Below are 14,964 nucleotides of genomic sequence, written 5' to 3'. Positions count from 1 at the left end.
GTTCCAAGTCACTCTCATGTTATATCGTTTCCGAGCCATGAGGCAGGATTATAATGGGGCCCTGCCAGTATAACTGCTGCTGGTGGCTCTGTGGTCAATTATATTCTGTTGGGGTGAGGAAAGGCATGAAGTGGGTTAGTTCAGAAATCTTTCAGCTATCGAAGTCTGAGTTCAGACTCAACTTGGGTCACAAGCTAAAATGCTTGTTGGTTTCAACCCCTTTTCTGCCCATCAGTCGAAAAGGGCAGCTCCGTTAGCTTAAAGCTATTTTATTTTCAAATTTTTGAGGGAGATGTAACAATGAAGAGGAACAAATAAAATGCATTCACTAGAGACACAATATCTCTCTAATGATTCGCGGGTTGAGCTGTTGTTACCAATCACTTATTACTAAACGTGTGCTGGGCACTTTCCAGAAGATGTAGAAGAACAGTCTCTGGTGCAAAGAGCTTGTGCTCTAAATTGAAGAGATCTTATCACAGAGGTAACTGACAGGGCTGGGTGGGATACAGAAGAACAAGGATCACATAGACAGTAATGCAGTAACTCAGTTTAGGCATGAATAAAGCATAATGTTCTTATCCTCTTTGTTGTACACAGATCACTATGATCCGGACTATGAATTTCTGCAGCAGGACCTCTCTAATGCTGACCAGATACCTCAGCAGGTGCCAAGTATCCTCAGCCCATTGCCAGAGTCTTTGGGCGAGTGTGGCTCCCCATTTCATGGACATGTTTTCCAGCTCCCCCCGGGCAGCTCCCCCCAGCTGCAATACTGCAGCCCGTTGACAGGAACACAGTCTACGGAGACTCCTCCAGCTTTGCCAGAGAAGAAGAGGAGGAGTGCAGCCTCTCAGACTTCGGATAATGCAGGCTGCAGGGTCTCCTATGAGCGGCACCCCTCGCAATATGATAACATCTCAGAGGATGATCTGCAGAACCCAGGGGCTCTCTCGTCAGTACCCTTCACGTCATTTGCTGCTGTCTTGCCCTTCCAGCAGGGCAATTCTTCAGTGCCGGTGGAATTCATTACTGAGTTTGCTGCTCCTGATTCTACGGGTGACCCAGAGAACCCCCCTCCTCTGCCAGAGAAGAAAAACAAACACAGTAAGCAAGTGCTTGCATTGGTATTTCTCTTTCTTTGCCTTCCTCAAATCCTTCACCTCCCCAGTGTCCTACAGGTGATAATGTCCTATTCCCTTAGGGCCAAGTGTCACAATGCTCAACCTAAAACGTGTGGGTGGGCAGCATAAGAGCCAGATTTTTAAAGGTACTTCAGAAGCCAATCTGCATCTTTAAGCACCTGTGGGATTTTTCAAAAGTGCCTACGCACCTAACTCCCATTGAAATCTAGGACTATGACTGTCTGCCCTTAAAATACTACGGTGGCACAGTTGTGCCACTGCAGCATTTTAAGTGTGACACTCACTTCAGTAATGGGAGGGGTTCTTTCACCGCGGTCGTTAATCCACCTCCCCAAAAGGCACTAGCTATATCAACAGATAAATTCTCCTGTCCACCGACCACTATCCACACCAGGGTTTAGGTCGGCTTAACGACATCTCTTAGGGATGTGGATTTTTCACACCACTGAGAGAGACAGCTGTGCTGATGTAAATTTTCAGTGTAGACCAGCCCTGGGAGTGAAAGGCTCTAACTCTGTCCTAGGCTATGTCTACACTACAGCGCCTATTTTGGCATAGCCCCCTAGGGTAGACCTTGCCTATACCAACAGGAGTTGTTCTGTCATTGTGGGAACACTGCCTCCCGAACAATGCAGTGCTCTTCTGTCAGCGTAGGTGTGTCTCCACTCAGGGCTTTGTCAGCATAGCTGTGTTGGGAGGTGGGTTTTTTCACACCCCTGACCAACAGAGCTATGCCAATGTAAGTTTTAGTTGTAGACTCACTACAAGGGAGCCATTCGATTTGACAGCTTATCACTGCCTTTAAGGATGGTTTCTTTCTCTCTCCATACCAGTCTCAAGCCAGAGTGGCCCTGTCTTTTGGATCACTCTATTTTATTCCCACAGGATCATCTCAAAGTTGTTATGGCTGCTTTCTCACCACAGAGGAGAGCTGGACTATCTCCAAGAGCCCAGAGAGAGGGGTTCTTTCCTGGTCCTTCTCCCCTCTTAAGGCTAAGCGCTGCGAGCCCAGCAGTTTATCATCCAGATTGTGATCACCGGCATGGCAGCACAGGACTAGCCTTTCATGAGGGTGTCCATGCTGCCATTTTGCTTGGGCTACTGTCTTCATTTTAAGCATAAGAAGATCCATTATTAAAATGAGCACTGTCTGAATCCCAGGTCTTTCCATCGTCAGCCAAACTCCCAGCTCCTCAAGCAGTGGCTTTGAGGACTAGAGGTCATGACTGTATTCTGATTACCTTAATTTTCACAAAACAGTAGATCCCTTGCTTAAAACATGGAGGTCCTATTGAAAGGGAGCAGCTATACTGATTCACCAGGGAATGAACTGAGCACTGGAATGTGTGATAAGATCCAGCGAGTGATCAGCCACTGGTTAGCTTTCCAGTTCTTCATTTAAATAGTTTGTGTGCACGGTCTCATCATTCAGCATCAACCGTACTTTATAATGTGACTCACAGCCCAGCCAAGAGGAGGTTTGAAAAATGCCAAGCTGGCCTTCTGACCTGGGTTTGTCGTTTGCAATCTTCTCATGGGAAGAGGCTGGGTTTGAAACTTGCCTGGCTTGCTTAGCTGGTCACTGTTATATCAGACCTCAGCCAATTCCTTTCTTACATGACCATGTTAAAAAAACAAAAGTTCATCATCAAAAAGCAGCATCTCCATTGGTAAGGACAGTGCCCAAATTGTCGAAGCCACACTTGCAACCTGTACTGCTTGCACTCTTAAGAGCAGAGCCTGACCTGGGCCCAGTCCTGAGAGGCCGCTCTATTGCAGTAGTTCAGTACACTATCCACATATATAATATGTGATACAGACAATAACATACATCTGTCTCTTGTGAGCAAGGTAAGGCAAAATGTTTAAAGGTACCTAGAGTGAATAGCAGGGAGCTACAGTGCTGGCTTGTAGACATCACAAAGGAAATACAGGCTAGTACGTTACTTAGAGTCAGAGTCAATAACTGAAGCTGTCCCATAACAGCCATATGGCTTGTGTGCAGCACTAATGGAATTGGTGCAAATCCTCATTGCTGGTCACAGGATCAGGCACACAGCTCATCTCGACATATTGACTCTTCTTTTTAGTAAGGGCTTCATCCAAGCCCAGATTCATTCCTTGCAATCTGGTGCATGGGGGCGAAAACTCAACTCTCTGTGGGCACCTGCATGCCTTTACTTGGGAGGTGCGTGACTGGAGATGTTTGGGCTAAAGGCAATTTGGTGACCCCATTCATAATGAAAAGAGTCGCTTGGGCTATTTGCCTGGCTCTGTGAGCCCCTCTTCATTCTTTTCTGTTATCCTGTGAGGCTCTTCCTAAAGTCAAGGAGAGTTACTTAAAAACAATGTAAACGGTTATCTTTTCTTTACTGCCTGTGTACTCTGTTAACCCCAGGAACAAGGCCTGCAAGTGAGTCATCTTTGATGTTTAGCTGGGCTTTTAGAATTAGCTGCCTTCTGTAATCTGAAGCTATCAGAAGGCTCTGAAGCATTGATTAGGTTGTATTGTTAGGGAGGGAGATGTTGTTATCCAGCATGTAGTCTGTCCCCTTGGTTTGTTAAGACATCCTTGGTGCAAAGCTGGCTGAAGTATTTGGGGTGTAACCTGACTTCATACATTGCAGCAGACACCTTAATTGCATTCATGTGACACTGAGAGATTGCTATATATATATGTATATGTCCATACCCTACATGTAAGCATGCTACAGTTCTGTGGTTGTTAGCTTTACCTTATTGTTGTTCATAACAAATTTCTGTAAAACATTGCCAGAAATAAGATTTTATGGTACCCTACCTGCTGTATCTTACAGTGAACTGATGCATGCAGATATCCTGGTATAATTACATTGAGAGACATTGCTCACCTATCTACACAATATGTGCATGACACACTCCCGGGGTACTGACAATACATGCATTTGTTAAAAAGATCTAGAGCTGTCACAGCTGCAACTTCATTGTGGTCTCACTGTTCTGGGTCATCTTCTGGCAACTTATTTATTGGCAGGAAATGTTACAGTAAAGACAAAGGTGGACTTTTAATTAATAATGTACAGCAAGTCCTGTCTAAATTTACCATATGTATTACTGTGAGCTGTGCCCAGAGAGACTTCAAACAGCAGCCTTCTGTCTAACACCGACAGGGTAAGAGATCTGCCTTTCAGTCTGGCCTGAATTATTATTTATTTAGTGCTGTAAGAGTACATGTTACTGTGCTAGTGGTGAACTGTTCTAGACTATTATTAAGAGCTAGCAATGTTCTCATTCTGTACAAGGCACGAATATAGAACAATTTTAACCACAAAGAGCTCATGGTCTAAAACAACAGGATCCTGCCCCCAAACAGCTTAGAATCTGGAGAGGAGTCATTTGTTCATTTTTCTCTCTATCTTCCCCCCTTTTTCCCCCCCCCCCCCCCCCCCGTCAGTGGGAAGTAAGTGCAGAATGGTGCCATCTGAGCAGCTGGTTTCTAATTGCTGTAGCTATGCTGAGGACAGTTGCTGGTCTTATCCAGGATGATATAAACTATTTGAAAAGCAGGTGTCATCCCCAGAGGTAGTGGCAAAGCTTCTTTGAGCTTGTCTTCACTAGTGGGTCAATATGAGGTGTAGCTTGAGTGTTCCCATTAACTCAACCCCTGTCCACACACACAAACCATCACTTGTGCCCAGTAGTGGCACTAACCTGAGTTGGCTGACATGACTACAAATACAGGGCAGAGCCTTCAGCAAATTTATCTCATCAGCTGCTAATACAACCTGTCCACAGTGGTAGGTGCAGGTTAGCGCCATGACACAACATCAGGGGCTGCTAGTCCTCCAGTGCCTTCACACAATCCATCAGGCACCCGCATCCTGGCTTTTTCTTGCCTTTTCCTGTTCCTTGACTAGAAGTCAACTGCCACCACATAAAGGCCTGGTTGGCCTTCTGTCCCCTCCAGCCTCATGCTGCTTCCGGTACCAGCAACTGCAATCCTCCATCTCCAGTATACAGCTGTGTATTTTTGAGAATGGAGCCCAAGAAGAGATCATGTCAGCCTGGTGGCAGCAAGCCAGAGGCCAACACCAAAGTACTGATGGCTCTCTGGTGTGAAGCTAGCAGGGTCTGTGAATTTGTCTAGGAGGCAGTTGCCATGTGGAGTGCAACAACCTACTTGGTTGCCCAAAGAGATTTCATTCCTTCGACAGTGAGAGCATTCTACACTGTGTAGATGGGGGATTTCTACTCAGAGCAGAAAGTAAGAGGACCACCGCACATTCTTGGTCCCAGTAAGGTGATACCAGCCGCAGTCTGGCTATTCAAGTGTTTTCTCTCTAGATTTTGAGTTGACATAAGCTGGGCATTTTGGAACGTTCTGGAGGGAGATGCTTCTCCCTCAGACTTTGTCTTTACATCTCTGCTGTTCATTGAGGAGGCTGCAGCCCCCGTTCCACCCTTAAGTGTATGGAATAAACTGCAGGATGTGCAGCTTGCTCTGAGCCAGTGATGTAATTTCCCCATCTGCTTTTTGAATGTCTGCCTCATTAAAAACTGCAGCACAGAGGGGAGGGCAGGAGATGGGTGGGAACCTATGCAAAGAGCACTCTCAGGAATGTTTCCATTTTCTCAACCTTCTGCTAAAGATCAGAGGCCTTTGAAGAGCCAGTGTGCCCCTTTAATTTGTATTCTGTCCCCCTGCCCCTCCCCGCAACATTGAATTCAGGGATTGTATTTCACTGTTACATATGGTTTTTCCTTAGCCTAAAATTATAGATGAAGTCAGAGTAGAAGCTCTCACCTTCCCTGCACTGGTTCTAACAAGGGGGGCAGTAGCTGCCATGGCAATGGGAAGCATTAGTGCCATAAACAGCCGAGATAAAAGAGCTCTTCATTATTCCCTTACAGATTAAGTTAAGGCTGCCAACTGCATTCAGACGCTCTGCCTTGAGTTAAAGCATGGACTGTAATTTAATTTTCCACAAGAAGCTAATGTGTCACCTTTTTCACCGACACTTCTCATTACTGCTGTAATGCAGCCTTTAAACCCGGTAGATCCTTTGGTATTGGCTGGTACTTCAGCTCTGTATGCTAAATGTAGCCCGTTAAATGGTTTTGTAGCTGAATCCTCATTAAGGCTTAGTGTGAGCATGCCAATGTTGGCTATGTAACGTTGAGATCACCAAGTCCAGGCTCTGACTCGTTGGCTTCTCTCCCATCCCAGAATATGCCCTTCTGTCTCCGCCTCTTGGCCTCCATTCCTCCACCCAGGAGAGGCACAGTGGGCGATAGGTGCTCTATACAGATGCATCATGAACTGGAATTTTTGTATGCCCTGTGGCTTCATGGTGTACTGGGTGTACATTTCGCTGTACAGACACAATGAAGGGAATAGCTAGGGCTGCTGAGACTTGCTGGTATTTGGAAACACACATGGCAGTGATGTAAAATAAGAGGGCCGTGGTGGATCAGTGCCTTAATCCCCTCACTTTTCACCTTTAGAGAGTTATGTTCAAATACAAATGACATCGCCAGTGGAATAAATTTGGTGGTCTCAGCCCTAACCCTAATGGTCATTTGTCCACACCAGTAAAAATGCAAACCTATCCCCACAGAGAGACACACACTTCAGTACACTGATCGCTCCTGGCTTTGGGAAGGACAAAGTCTGAATCAGCAGAGGTTGTGAGGCTCTTTGGTAGAGCTGTGTTGGGTGCCCAGGAAAGGTACTGAAGATCGGGATTGAGGGGCACAGGCAGAGCTGCGTGGGATCTGAAGGGATGCTGCAGGACAGCAGTGTGATGAACATTGGCAGAACTGTGTGGGGTCCTACGACTGGAATAGTATCAGGTGGTACTGCTCAAGATTGAGGTGCAGCAACAGAGTTGTGCTACACAGTGGTTTTTCTGCACTTTGGCTGCCATAGCTCCTTTTTATTTAGTTAGAAAGAGCTGTACTTTTTGGACAGCTTTTAGTCTCCTCTTCTAAGTAAAGTTTAAAAATATCAGAGGAAGTCTCAAAAAAGGTGTAGGCGACAAGTGCCGAGCGGTCCTTCCTGCTGACACGTGTATGAGGCTGCATCCTTTTTGAAATTGGACAACTTGTACACTGCCGTTGGCTGGAGCAGCACAGAGTGCTGTACTTTTGGGTTGCAGATCTCATGTGGTGGGATCTGGCCTCTGCGTTTTGCATAAAGGGTTCATGTGCATTCTGATGACTGCACATAAAGCTTTTATTATTGACATTGGTTTGTTGCAGCTGGAACACCAACAAAGGCTGAATGATTGCCACTTAATGACCAAACTTAAAAACTTACATGAGGGAAAAATAATAGGTCACTAATAATAAGTAGAACACTTTGTAAATGACAAGGTGGTTCTGAAAAAGATGCTGATCCGCCTTTTTAAAGTGTTTGAATGGTAGTGTGCTCTCTACTCTGCCCTCTGCTCCTCTCCTCAGATTTTGCAAAGTTATGTTCCATCCTTAATCACCCTTGTTTTTTGTAGCAGTTGGAAAAGTACTAAAGTGGGTGTCTTGCCTGTACAGTAAAATACAACTAAGGCCCTAGTCCTGCGATCAGAACTGCACAGATAGACCTTGTGCCTGTACTGAGTCCCACTGACTTCAGTGGGGCACTACACAGGTACAAAGGTCCACTCATGAGGATCCTGTTGTGGGATTGGGGCCTTATTGTGTCTAGCATCTTCCATACAAGCTGCAATCCAAAAATGCTTTACAGCATTTGGATTCTGTTGCAGAATTAGAGACACATTCAGACGTTTAGGAAAGGGGCGGGGGAGAGAGAGAGAGAGGTTTGCAGCAGAAATTTGAGATGACTCAGTGAAGTGGAAAGACCCTGTTCCAGATGGCTGGAGTGCTAAATGAGAAGGCTTTCCCACTAGCACTGGCAGTAGCCTGGGAGAAGACCTGCTGGATGAGTTTGAAGAGACAAGTCCATGAGGAAGGCCATCGTGTCTATTCAAAATGAAGCAATTTTGAATTTCATCTGGCAAAGGGGGGAGAGTCAGTTGAGAGGTTTGAGGATGGGTGCTGTGGACACGCTGCTTTGTCTGGTGGAAACAAGGGAGCCACGTGCTGTGTGTGAGTGACTGTGGACAGCTATGATGTGTAGAGGCAATGGCAGTACTGAGGGTGGCAGGATGAAAGGGACAGTGATCAGGGACACTGAAAGGTTAAAAAGATTTGTTTTAAACAAAATGTCACTTCCTGCTTCTAAAAGTACCCCGGATTATTCAACCTGAAGGAGTTTTTTAAAATCCAATTTACTTTTCACTGTTTACACAGGTTTTTTTTAACTACCTGCACTTCACTCAGCTGGGAAGACAAAAACTGCCTTGTTAGCTGGTTTGATTTCTACTTGGTTTCGCTGTCTGTTTCTCATGCAGCAGCACAGTGCTGCGATGCTGGCATCATTTAAGCCCAAATAAAATATTTTTACTGCATTTAAAAACCAATTCATGAAAATATTTCTTCTTTGATGCTGCAAGTGGACGTTGTCCTTTGAAGACACACTTCGCTTCGGAGGCAATTCCAGTGAAGAAAGTGATAGTGAATAATCATCTCACTTGAAACCATGCCCCATAATAAATATCCAAAATGCTTTCCTTGATACCTGCCAGTGCCATTGAAAAGGCCCAGAATAAAAAATGAATGTGAGTAAAACACCAGTCTCTCACCAGCCAGCTTTGCTTGACAAGTTCATGTAGTAGTCCGGACCCTGTTATCTACCTCTTCTTTTCCTGTTATCAGGCTGTCTGGTTCCCCTTTCCTCTGTATAATTCTGAATCTCACGGTAGCTTGTTTTGTGGTGATAGCACCTGGTTAGCAGTATAGACAGAGACCTAAGTCTCAGTGTTCTAGAAATATTTATATCCATTGGCCTGAGATTTGGAGCAAGTTGGCATAGGTTAGTGTTAGACTAGCACAACTTTTTGGAGCATGGTTGCTTAGAAGCAAACTCAAAACTGGGCCTTGGCCAGCTTTAAGGGAGACAGCTGATCAGACAATTGGATGGGCTGGCCCTCCAGTGAATCCTAATGAAGTGTGAACTGATGCCCCCTCTTGAGGTATGATGATGTTTGCAGCTGCTTTCAGCTAATGTGAACAAATCACTGTATTAGGCCCGGTCTGTGCTTAAAAATCCACATTCCTGAGCCCCAGAATGCTTCTGTCAACCTAGCTACCATTGCTTGAGGAGGTGAAGTTACTACAGTGATGGAAAAACCCCTTACATTGCTGTAATCTGCATCTACGCTAGGGTTACCATACGTCGGATTTTCCCAGACATGTCTGGCTTTTTGGTCCTCAAATCCCCGTCCGGGGGGAATTGCCAAAAAGCCGAACATGTCCGGGAAAATACTAGTCCCCTTCTTACCTTAGAGCGGCTCCGGCAGGCTGCGAGCTGCAGGTGGATTCCCCCGCGGCAGCAGCTGCTGCTGCTGCTCCCCCCAGACACCTCAGCTTTGTGTAGCTGAAGAGCCGAGCTGCCTGAACGCTGCCGGCTTCACGGTTTGCCAGGCAGCCCCCAGACCCTGTGCCCCCGGCTGGGCGCTTCCCCTCCTGGGCTCCAGCTGTGCTGGGGAAGCACAGGGTCTGGGGCTGCCCAGCAAACCGTGAAGTCGGTAGCGCTCAGGCAGCTGTTTTGCGTGGCTGATAGAGAGGAGGGGGAATGCGGGGCGCTCAGGGGAGGGGGCGGAGTTGGGGCGGGGAAGGGGCAGGGTCAGGGCCCCGTGGAGTGTCCTCTTTTTTTAATTTTTAAATATGGTAACCCTAATCTACACTACAGGCTTACCGCCTCAGAGCTAAGGCGTGGTAGCCATGTTGCTATAGCCCCCATAGTGTGGATGTGGCCTAGTATGGGAAAACCTGACAAACTGGCTCTGTTCTCCCTCCTGAAGCAAAGTCCAATAACGGGTTCAGTGTGTCTATTTGTATTTTGGTTTTGCTTTTTTATGGAGGAGGATCCTGCTCACTTGTTACCTCTGTTACTGAAAAGGCTTTAGTGGACTGGTCAACAGCAATGAGTGTGGTCCTGATTTGTATTACAGTGCTGGCGTATTTGCAGTTTATGGAAGACTACTCAGAGCCGCAGCCATCCATGTTCTACCAGACACCTCAGAACGAACACATCTACCAGCAGAAAAACAAGCACCTCATGGAAGTCTATGGGTTCAACGACTCGTTCAGCAGCACAGACTCATCGCAAGAGCTGGCACCACCCCCTGCCCTTCCGCCAAAACAACGACAGCTGGTGAGTGACACCCTCCGTATTCTGCCGAACAAAGGCAGTTTGACTTCTAGGAACAGCTTTGGGGAAGTGACCTTCTTTTCATTCTCTGCTGCTTCTGTTCCTGGAAGACTGCAGGTCTGGATCAATGTCTTTATGTTTACATTACCTGGGTTACGTTAACTTTAGGTTTCAGGGAGTGTGTTTTTCAGACATCTTGCATGACCTAGTTTAACCACCATTCTCCATTCCAACCCTCAAATTCAGAGCACTCCTCAGGAGCTTTGAAAAACCAAAATTGAGAATCAAAGGCCTTGCCTACACTGTGGTTGAAACTGTGTTGGCTCCTGTCCTCTCTAATCACATTTGCTACTAACCCAGTGGCCAGTCCGGACAATAACTTTTCCTGACGTCTATGATAGCTAAACCGTGCTACAGACCGCACATTCTTGGATAAAACTTCTCAGCCAGTGGTCAGAAAACTGGCTAGGAGCAACCATTTACACTTAGTTGCTCCTTGTATAGTCTGTCGTAACAAAGATTGTGCCAAAGAGCCCTAATGTGGCCGATACCTCTAACAAACATGTGTGCTCCCCACAGTCTCCTGCTGTTCCATATTCACAAGGAGCTGGGGAGCCATTCCAGTGCCAGCTTTGCCATTTTGGCTTTCTTTAAAACAGGACTTGTCCTTTTTCTGGTCGAATCTGACTTGAGGCTTTTCTGCTTCAGAACAGGAATTCTACTTGCCCATCTAGAAAGAAAATCCCACCACATTCATCTTGCCCTTTCAGTCCCCAGCACACAGCCAGTGCACTTTGAGCATGTTTGTGTGGGAGCCGTGGGGGCTTGAATGCCAGTTTTGAGCACTGTGGATGAAATCATGGCCTCATTTAAGTCAGTGGGACTTTTGCCATTGACTTCAGTGGAACCAGGATTTTACCCAGGATTTTTTTGGGGGGGACATTCTCAAAATGTTTTTCATAGTGCCCTCTTTTTACTTCAGCCTTCTCACTTCAGGGATTTAAAAAAAAATAAAACTAACAAACTAGTATGGGGGAAAAAACAGCTCCTGGGCCCTAGTAGCTAATTCCTGTTGCTGCAGCGTTAGTAGCAGGCCTGGAGGAATTGTAAAGAATGGGCCATAGTGTATTGCTTAACTTGACCAGTTTACTTCAGGTCTTCAAGAGGTGATGCTTGCCTCCCATGTTGCATGAAAGAATCATTCATTTTGGTCCATGTTGGCATATTTCCTCACCTCTTATCTGTGTTGACTTCTGACTATCCAAGTGCATTTTTCTCCATCAAAGGGAAAGCTGAGAGTTCCACCTGCAGGTTCAGAGCATCTAGATTCCCTGGAACCATAAGCTTAAATTCTAGCAGGGTGAATTTGACCTTCCAAGGTCGACAAATTGAGTGCAATGAAGTTTTACTGTGGGGGGGGGCTCCTTGACCAAGACCTTAAAACCCAAAGTTCTGTCTGTTTTGCAAGGACACTAAGCTGAGGGATGACCCTTTATATGTGGTCAGAATTTCTCCTCAGTCGCTGTCATGTCCCGTTTACTCATCATCCCACCAGCTCCCTATTTCAGTGACAGATTATGAAGGTACACTGCGATTCTTTGGTATGAGAGGTGCTATGCAAAATATTGATCTCTAGCCAGGGTGTAAGAGCTATTTAACACTCTAGTAGTTAGAGTAGGGGAATTCTGCCCCTTTTCCTAATTAAAGTCAGTAGAAAGAAAGCATTTCCTTTAGGCTCTACTACACCTGTACTACCCTTTAATAATAATCTGGCTGGCAAAGAGATCATGGTTCTGCCTTCTGGGCATTTTTTTACTCCTTGCAAGATGATACTATCAAGGTGTTGCTTGAGGTTTGCCTGAAGCAGAGGTTTCCTGAAGCAGGCTCACATAAATTCATGTGGGAAATGGTGATGTTGAACTCTTCAAGCAGATATGGTTCATTCAACAAGGACTCTAAAACCCATTGCTGTGGATGTGCTCTGGCTGCCCAGAGAGATTCAGCCAAAGCGAATTGTGTGGATGCAGGGTACTTTCTAGCCACAGGCAAGTTTTGCTGGATGAACGCCTCTATATAAAATTGAAAAAATCCTTTCTTTGTGAGCTTCAGATCTGATCACTGACGCATTCGTACTTAAAATCAGAGAGTCTGAGCTGAGGAGTGCAGAAGGGCCAGAAATAGCCATTGTGCTTAGCGGCCTCCAGATCTTTAATGACTGACTCTCCCCATACAAGTACACTAGAATTGTGAGCATGATATGTTTTGACATGTAAAGTTACAGTATCTCCCTCTTGAGAAACTGGGATATAATTTTGGTTTTGAATGAAAATCTTAAAACACTGAAAGTTATGCCTGACCCAGGATCCCCCACGGTGCCAGAGAAGACTCATCTCTCAGGCTGGAGAGACCCAAGTTCCCAGGCTGCTGGCTGGCAAAGTAAACAGTCCACAGAAACAGCCTGTCTAACACCTGGAAGTAAGGGCCAATTCCACTGCTTGGCAGTGGCTGCTACTGGGTGCCCACTTCTTTGAGCTCCTCTGGCCTGTGCTGTGCAGGGAGAGGCAGTAGAGAAGAGCTCACTTGTGCACCTAAGCAGCAGCCAAGCATGAGTGAGCTGGGAGGGGGAATTGTTCTTAAGAGACGTGTTAAATGAGGAGGATTTTAATTGTTTTTGCAGTGTCTCTAGGAGCTCAGAAGCACGCATCAGTGTGACTGGCTCAGAATGAGGGTTTGGAGTCCTATGAACTGCCCAAGTAGCTATTTGTGTAGTAAGCAACTTTGAATGCATTGTTTTAAAAATAGCATTTCTCACCCTTTATTCATAGCCTGTTCTGTGCTTGCTTTCTTTGTTTCCTCTCTTGCTTTCTCTCTCCTGTTCAGCAGGCCTCCTATGCTGCCTCTTCCTTCTCTTCTGTCTCCTACTGTGTCCAGCAAACTAAAGTGCCCTTCACCTCCGAGGACACCAGTGCCACTCAGGGCCTCAGTATGTCCGTCTCTAACTCCTTTCTCAACCGGCACAGCTCCTTTCCTGTGCATTCGGTGAGTCACTAACTGCACTTCTTTACCGTGTGTGTGTTTGTGCTGGTAAAATGCTCCTGCACACATTCTGTGCTTACTGACCCAGGGCCAGGTAAATTGGGAGGCTCTCATTTGGGCTTTTGAATGCATTCGGTAATAGTCAGAAAAATCCCAGTTGAATCTAATTAAATGGCCTTGGGGGGAGGTTGGCCTTTGAGTGTCTTGTGTGTATTTATGGCTAGGGTGGGGGAAGAGGGAAGAAGACCAGGCTTCTGTGATAATGGCGCACTCCTTCAGCTGTGCATCCCTCATAGCAATGCACAGTGGCACTGTGAAGTACTCTGACCTCTCCGGATAAATGCAGTGATGAGGACTAGTTAATTAAATACTGCTTCGTGCATCTGGCCTTTGGAGAGATAATGAGAGGCTGTCTCTTTCTTGAGTTTGATCCATTCAAGTGCATCGAACAGCATCTGCAGCTCCTGGCTCTTTGCTCTTTTCCAGGAAGTGGCCTCTAGCCAGTCTCCCTTCCCATTTCTACTTGTCTAATTCCCATCAAATATCCGTAGTCACAGACAAGATCGATATGTGTTTGCTTCAGTAAATATACCCGGTGCCCTGAAGAGTGAAGGGGGGCGTGAATATACTTTACAACACCTCACGAGCAATTTGGGTGGAGGACCTCGAAGCAAGCAGGGAATGATTTAAATCAAAATAAGGGCCATCTGTAGGGCACTGTTTAAAATTGTGATAAACTGCTTAAATTAGGTAGCAGCAATAATAAAGAAACATTAATTTTAATGAAGTTAATGTTTCCCCTCAGTCTGACAGTGGGGTTCCAACAAATGGTTCATCAGTATTGAGGTTTCATGTAGCAAAATGATGTCGTTGTGATCTATTGTCTGCACAACTATGAGAATTATAACTAACAACTGAAAATAGGCTATTGTTAAAGGTGATCTAGATGTATTCTAAGTTACAGACTACTCTTGGAGGTTCAAAATGCTTAGACAATATGTGGGCTAACTTAAAATTGTTACAATTTTCAAATATTTTGTTTTACCTTCTTACCTACTAGGACCCGACTTTAGTGTTCTGCATTTCTGCAAAAGTTGTTGATGACACTATACCCTATGCTTATGGGTGTCAAAGCATTTCACAAACCGTGTATTAAAACTCCCAATATCTATACTCATGAGATAGGGAAATATCAGAATCCTCTTATAATAGAGGAAGAAACTTAGTGAGAGAGTGGTGAAGTGACTTGCCTCTATATAAATCCATGGTACACCCACACCTTGAATACTGTGTGTAGATGTGGTCGCCCCATCTCAAAAAAGATATATTGGAATTGGAAAAGGTTCCGAAAAGGACAACAAAAATGATTAGGGGTATGGAATGACTTCTGTGTAAGAAGAGATTAATAAGACTGGGACTTTTCAGCTTGGAAAAGAGACAGCTAAGGGGAGATATGATTGAGGTCTATAAAAACATGACTGGTGTAGAGAAAGTAGGTAAGGAAGTGTTGTTTACTACTTCTCATAACACAAG

General features: G+C 45.5%; 1 protein-coding gene across 9 annotated transcripts in view; it reads left to right on the top strand.

The window, feature by feature from the left end:
• RAPGEF1 (Rap guanine nucleotide exchange factor 1) overlaps positions 1-14,964 on the top strand; it is a 125,764-nt gene that overhangs the window by 73,429 nt on the left and 37,371 nt on the right. For 5 of the 9 annotated variants that reach the window (XR_004648471.1, XM_034793572.1, XM_034793576.1 and 2 more), the window contains 3 exons: positions 601-1,107; positions 10,196-10,398; positions 13,276-13,434. Coding sequence is in view for 8 of the 9 variants with exons in the window: in XM_034793572.1 (XP_034649463.1) it covers positions 601-1,107; positions 10,196-10,398; positions 13,276-13,434 (869 nt within the window). In the remaining variant the exon portion in view is untranslated. The remainder of the gene's footprint in view (positions 1-600; positions 1,108-10,195; positions 10,399-13,275; positions 13,435-14,964) is intronic. The other 4 variants (XM_034793573.1, XM_034793578.1, XM_034793580.1 and 1 more) reach the window with 2 other exon arrangements.

This window comes from Trachemys scripta, chromosome 17 (assembly GCF_013100865.1).
Source record: "Trachemys scripta elegans isolate TJP31775 chromosome 17, CAS_Tse_1.0, whole genome shotgun sequence".
NCBI lineage: Eukaryota > Metazoa > Chordata > Testudines > Emydidae > Trachemys > Trachemys scripta.
This window is presented reverse-complemented; position numbering and strand designations above follow the sequence as displayed.